Consider the following 7,058-nt stretch of genomic DNA (forward strand, 5'->3'; position numbering starts at 1 on the left):
TATTTATCTTTAAACAATTTGATTGACATATCAATTAAAAGTTCTAAGTAACATGGTTTAATTTAAAATTAAATGAAAAATTAAATTTTCAGACTAGATTATTTGGAATGATGTTAATTAATAAAAAAAATAATTACGTATTATAATTTTGTTGGAGAAAAAAATAAACATTGATTTTTCTTTGAAATTGTCTTTGATTATTAATTATTATTGTGTTGATTATTTATATTAATTTGCATATTTATTAACAAGCTAATTTGTAATTTTTCTTTTTTATTTGAATGATTAAGTACAGCTTTTAATATTTACAGGTAATTAAATTCGATAGAATATAATTTTAGATAGTAATTTAAAGGCCACAAAGCAACGAGAAATAGTTTATTAAAATTAATAATAATATTATATATACATTTTAAATATAATCAACAATTTAAACATGCTCAAATTTAATAATTTTTTTATTGGATATTTAAAACATCCAAGAACAATTATTATAACTGCAATTAATAAATAAATTTATTGTTAATTATATTTACAAATATTGCTTGACAATTAATTATCATTAAATTTTCCAATAAAATAATTTGAGTATAATAATTAAATTAACAATAATTAAAATAATAATAGTAAAATTGTTAAATTATTAATTTTTTTTTTAGGGTGGCAGTGATAATTGTTTTCTATTTTAAATGAAAAAACAAAATTTAAATTAAATATTCTCAATATTATTTTTCAAGTATCCCTTATTTAAAAAAAAAATTTCAATTAATTATTTAATTAATGTAAATTAACTGTGAATTTAAATTTTTAGAAAAATTAATTTGTAATTAAATAATGATTGTGTTAATTAATTTATGATTAAATTTATAATTGATTGATTAGACTGAGCTAACTTGAACAGTTGAGACAGTTTGCTCATCTTGATTTCTAATTGTATCATCAGTTTCTACACTGTCAGTTACATCACTTGATAAATGACGTTCATTATCAATAATTATTGAATTAGTATCACTATCATTTCTTTTTTTAATTGTGGCTAATGGTATTGTTGAATCATTTTCATCAATATTTAACATAACTTTACTACCTTTTATATTATCTTTATTATTTGATAATTGATTATTTGATTTTTTATTATTATTATCTTTATCATTTGGAGTATATCCATTTTTATTAAACTTACCATTATTATTATCTTTGTCTTTTGGTTTTTTAGTTAAGCTAAAATTTGTTATTTTAGATGCACTTTTATTGCTGTCACGAGCTTGACGAATTGAACCAACTCTTGTTGGATCTGATGATGCTTCTTCTTCAGTTATTGATACTAAATTTACTTTTGCATCAACAGTGCTGTCTTCTTTCTCAACAATTGGAATATCATCTGTAAAAAAAATGTATCAAATTTTAAATTATACAAGTATAAATATTTTTCTTCATCAACACACTATTATAAAATATTTATAAAATATACAAAAGCGTGTTTAAAAAAAAGCAACAAGTGATTAAATATAATTTTATTTTTCTCCATCTTCTTCTTCATCTTTGCTGTAATTTAGAAAAAATAATAGACAGCTTATTGTCATGTGTAATACAACTGAAGCTTGATGTTTTGTGCAGAAAAAAAATCAATTCAAAGTGCCTAAAAATATCATTGATGAAAGTAAATATACTTTTTGTTTTTTTCACAATTTAAAAATCATTTTGACACTTTTTTTTTTAATGATTATTTACGTACAAACTGTCAAGTGATGCAATATTTTTATCACCAAGTGATTGTTCTTCAAGAACTCTGTATAATCTAGCACCAGCAGATAATCTACTTTCATTTCCTGGTGATGTATTTTTATCTTTATCTTTTCTTCTTCTATGAACATCAACAGATGACAATAATTCTCCAGTATTATCAAATTTTTTATCACGTATTTTTTTAGGTGATGAACGATTTGGTGAACCATGACTACTTGCTAAACTTTCTCTTCTTGAATTATCAATTGATGATGTACAACTTTTAATAATATTAATATCATCATCATCAAATGATTGTTGTGTATGTTTACGTAACCAAACACGACGTTTACCTGATGATGGTGCTGATAATTGTGGTTTTTCATCAATTGTTTTTTGATCAATTGGTTCAAACATATTTACATCCAGATCGTCTAACATTTCATTGATTATTAAATATAATATTTCGTTTTTTTTTATTGTTTAAAATAATTTTAATACGTAGTTAAATTAATATTAAATAAAAAAATAATAATAATATCTTTACCTGGTAATTTTTTTGTTCTAAATGATGCATTTGTTATCATTGATTTTGAAATTGTTGGAGTTGCTGCAGCTGGTGATAGAGCAACATCAACACCAAGTGAATTATCACTAGCTTGTCCTAAAAAATTATATCAAATTTTGTTAAATTTATTATTAAAAATTGTACATTAATAATAATTACCAATTGGTCCAAGACTTATTGAATTTCTAATGGCATTTGTAACAAGTAATACATTGGAATAACCATCGTAACATATTCTATTGTGTATATCTTCAATTGCTTGACAACCAACATTCCAACAATCATTGTACATTGAAAAATAAATGCCATGTAGAAGCTCAAGAATAAATTGATTTGAAATTGGTATACGTGGAAGCAATCTTGGAACAAAGCTTGATTCGCTTCCATATGATGATCTTTGATGATGTCCTGGTTTTGTAAAGCCTTGTGTAACTAGTCTAAAATGAATTAACAAATAAATTAGCTATTTGTTGTTTGTAAATAAATAAATAAATATGTTGATTTTATATTTTTTCATTAGCTTACTTTGATGATACTTTGCACAATTGTTCAAGTGATGATTTTTTGATAAAACTCAATTGTTGATTAAACACAAACAATAATGCAGTCATTATTTTAAGTCTATTTTGTGCATTTAAAGTTTCAACTTGTTCAAGTGGACCCCATCTAACAAGTTTTGTATTACATTCTTCAAAACGACGAACAGCACTTTCTGTTAGTGATGCTGGAGCAAGACTTGATGGCTGAAAATTAAAATAAAATTACCACATTGTTTAGCTGAAATTTATATATTATTTTTTGAAGTTTAAATTAATTAATTACCTCGTGATAAATTGACAACATAGCCAATGATGGTAAACGAAATGAGATGTCTTTATTTTCACCAGATTTATCAACAACTTCAAGGTTGTAAAGTCCAATCAACAAAGTCTCCACAGAACGACAATTCTAGCAAAAAAAAATATATATACAATTAGTAAATAATTACAGCATGACTGTGCCATTTAAAATAATTATTAATTCAAGTGTATATCATTACTTTAATGTCACCATGAGCTACTGAATTTAGATAAATAAATATCAATGTTGGTACAAATTGTAGAGTAAATCTTTGCAAATGAATTTCACGTGATCGATAAAAATTAAATAGCTGATTACAAACAGTATCAACAAGCTGAAAAATAAATAAATATAAATGTATTATTTAATAAAATTTAATTTAATTAATTATAAATAATTATTGTTTACCTCACTATTTTTACTTCTTTCTTCTAATAATGTAAAAAGTGCTCTAATTATTTCATGATCTTGTGACAGGGTATTTGCAAATGTGTGCAATTCAGCTGGTGAATGATCAGCACAATCAGCAAGCCACTCATTTACCAAACTTTCAGTCATTTTGATGATTCCAATAAGCTTTTTATCATATAATCTCATAGCATATTATCATATAATATTTTTGAAAGGTAATTGTTTGATGATAAATTATCAACACTTTTCAATATATTTTTTAAAAAAAATGACAATTGATAAAAGATATACTAATCATGTGACTGCAGTCATGTCCCGAGACTTTTTTTTTTTCTCGGTTTATTTATTATAAAACTATTTTTGTCGATATTTATAAAAAATTCCTTATCAGTAAATTTTGTGATTAGTAAAAATGAACGTCATAGTTGGATGATTAATATATGCATTGTTAAAAATAAAAAAAAAAAAACCATTATGTTAAAAATTGAATAATTACAATGTTATAAAATATATAAATATTATTTATTCATTTATAAAAAAAAACATAAATTTACAATTATTTAATGGACAATTATTTATTGAAGCAAATCACTATAGTTGAGTCATTCCTAAAAAAGGAAATGTTTGGATATTTTTTTATTATTTTTTTGGGACCTCTTTTATAAGATAAGAAAACTTCGATGATTCATTCGAAAATTTATCATTGTAATTTTCATTTGACAGACGTCAAGACCAGTCTTACACGAGCGTTTATATCAAAAAGGTCACACTAACGCGCGATATTAATTAATTTCGTGTACAACAGTGTCATTAACACGGGTCAAAAAGTCTAATTTTAACACGTGTGATTTTTGAAATATTAAAAAAAAAAACGCGTCATTTTCGATAAAAATTCATCAATAAGTGAAAAACTTTAAAATAAAAGTATTTAGTGTAAAAAATGAATCTCTTCATAGAATTGATAATTTTAATCTTAATACAAAATTATGGTGCAGGTAAGGACTCATAGAAAATAAAATAAAATTATTAATTATTAATTTATCAAGTATATCATTTTTTTTTTTTTCTATTTAAACACACATTATTTAAATAAAGAAAAATTTATTTTCACAAATTAGATTGAGAATATAGACAGGTAGAGGGTAAAATTTCCAATTTTTATGACGTGGTATTGTGGGTGGGACCGGTAGGAAACGTGGAATTTTTTTTTTTATAAACATTAATCTCTTAAACAATCAAAAATTTATTTTTACAAATTATTTTCATGGGAAATAAGTTCAGGGTATAAACAGAAATTATAAAAAAAATTCATTCTTATTTCAAATATTTCAACCTTTTTAGTAATATAATATTCTATATAATATTTATTACGTGGTCCAGATAGTTTTGTCAATACATTATGTAAATTACCACCAAAAAGGGGTAGGGGGTGGATTCAAACTATTTTTATTTTTTTTGTCTATGATAGGGTTCAGCCATCTTCGTAATTTTTTTTTTATTATATTGTTTGGGGTGTAAGCTAAATAAAAAAAAAAAATGGGAATTTTTGAAATGGTCAAAAGGGGGTAGGGGGTGGATTCAAACATTTTTTTTTTGTTTTTTTTGTATATGATAGGGTTCAGCCATCCTCGTAATTTTTTTTTATTATATTGTTTGGGGTGTAAGCTAATTAAAAAAAAAAATTGGGACTTTTTGAAATGGTTAAAAGGGGGTAGGGGGTGGATTTAAACGATTTTTATTTTTTTCGACTATGATAGGGTTGAGCCATCTTCGTAATTTTTTTTTTATTATATTGTTTGGGGTGTAAGCTAAATAAAAAAAAAAAATGGGAATTTTTGAAATGGTCAAAAAGGGGTAGGGGGTGGATTCAAACTATTTTTATTTTTTTTGTCTATGATAGGGTTCAGCCATCTTCGTAATTTTTTTTTTATTATATTGTTTGGGGTGTAAGCTAAATAAAAAAAAAAAATGGGAATTTTTGAAATGGTCAAAAAAGGGTAGGGGGTGGATTCAAACTATTTTTATTTTTTTTGTCTATGATAGGGTTCAGCCATCTTCGTAATTTTTTTTTTATTAAATTTTTTAGGATCAAAGCTAGTTTAGGAAAAAAAATGGGAATTTGTGAAATGGTCAAAAGGGGGTAGGGGGTGGATTTTAATTGTTTTTATTTTTTTTAATATCAGAAGCTGACGCCCTCTGCGACAAAAGACAGAGACAAAAGAAATTCAAATTTGTAATTATCGCAATCAAAAAACAATTAAAACCCACACCTACCCCCTTTTGACCATTTCAAAAATTCCCATTTGAAATGAATGAATTATTATTACCTTATATGCATGCTATAACATCTTGTAATTTATCCAATGCTGATTTATATTTAATTGTAAATAAACATCTTCACCTTGTATTTTACCAAGTGATGCTATCGAATTTGGCCAATGTTGTGGATATTTTGATTCATTTGTTATTATTTTTTGTTGTCCAATTAAAAATATAATTTCACCATTTGTACCTTCTTTTGGTCCTGGTATACTTGAAATTAAATTACGTAATGATGTTACTTTTGAGAAGAATTTTTGTATATCAATAAGTGAATGTATATTTTTATGAAGATATTTATATGCATATTGTGTATTATGTAATACATATGATTGTAATAATGTTACAAATCTATTGATAAGTGTTAAAAATTGATTATTTTCTTTAACACGTCCATATTGACAAAAACATTATAAATAATGATCCAATGTTTTTTCAAATGCTTGACGATATTCATCATTAAATATATGTGGTTGTAGAATTCCAAGTAAACCCATTGTTTGTGTAAATACATTAGATTACTATTAAATTTATTGATCATCATAAGATATTTAACAACTTTTGATATTATTAATTCATCATTACCAATACAATGTTGTATTAAATCTAATCTCATGGATCATAATTATCATCATATTTTAATAATAAATGTAGCACACATTTATATAATGTCGTCCAACTAGCACGATGTGTTAATAATGTCTATAAATATGGACGACATTCATGTGTTTTAATTAATTTATCATCAATTTTTATATTAATCATTGTTTTACCAAATAATAACTTTATTTGTGAATTTGGACATATACCAATGAACTTTGGTTCAACTGATGCTAACCAATCAATTAATAAACCAGTTCTTGGTTTAACTAAATCATCATTACTATCTGATACTAATAATTTAACCATTGATTCGACTAATATATCATTTTTTTGTTCTTTAAAACATGTATCCAATAATTTTCTTCCAACATTTTCTAAATTTATTAAATCTGTATTTTCAAGTATCATACCAGGATTATTTGTATTACTATTATTATTTTTATTATCATATAATAATGTAATATTACTATTATTAATATTATTATTAGTAATATTATTATTACTGTTATTTTTTTTGATAATAAATATATTCATAAAATCATGAATTATTGATAATACTGGTGCTTTAATATCACCAATTAATATTATTAAA

General features: G+C 24.0%; 1 protein-coding gene across 2 annotated transcripts; it reads right to left on the reverse strand.

Moving 5' to 3' along the window:
- Positions 1-810: 810 nt before the first annotated feature.
- Positions 811-6,785, reverse strand: LOC122858687 (hyccin-like). 2 transcript variants are annotated; one of them, XM_044161768.1, is made up of 8 exons: positions 5,872-6,785; positions 3,542-3,927; positions 3,333-3,467; positions 3,116-3,241; positions 2,819-3,036; positions 2,453-2,730; positions 2,273-2,389; positions 811-1,381 (listed from the first exon to the last, which is right to left on the reverse strand). In XM_044161768.1, the coding sequence occupies exons 2-8, from the start codon at positions 3,728-3,730 to the stop codon at positions 879-881; spliced, it is 1,566 nt and encodes a 521-aa protein (XP_044017703.1). In that variant the 5' UTR covers positions 3,731-3,927; positions 5,872-6,785; the 3' UTR covers positions 811-878. The 2 variants fall into 2 exon arrangements, with proteins under 2 accessions (XP_044017703.1, XP_044017704.1); XM_044161769.1 differs by lacking the exon at positions 5,872-6,785 and adding an exon at positions 1,736-2,159 and having other exon boundaries at positions 1,305-1,381; positions 3,542-4,025.
- Positions 6,786-7,058: the final 273 nt, after the last annotated feature.

The sequence above is a fragment of the Aphidius gifuensis genome, linkage group LG6 (assembly GCF_014905175.1).
Source record: "Aphidius gifuensis isolate YNYX2018 linkage group LG6, ASM1490517v1, whole genome shotgun sequence".
Taxonomy (NCBI): Eukaryota; Metazoa; Arthropoda; class Insecta; order Hymenoptera; family Braconidae; genus Aphidius; species Aphidius gifuensis.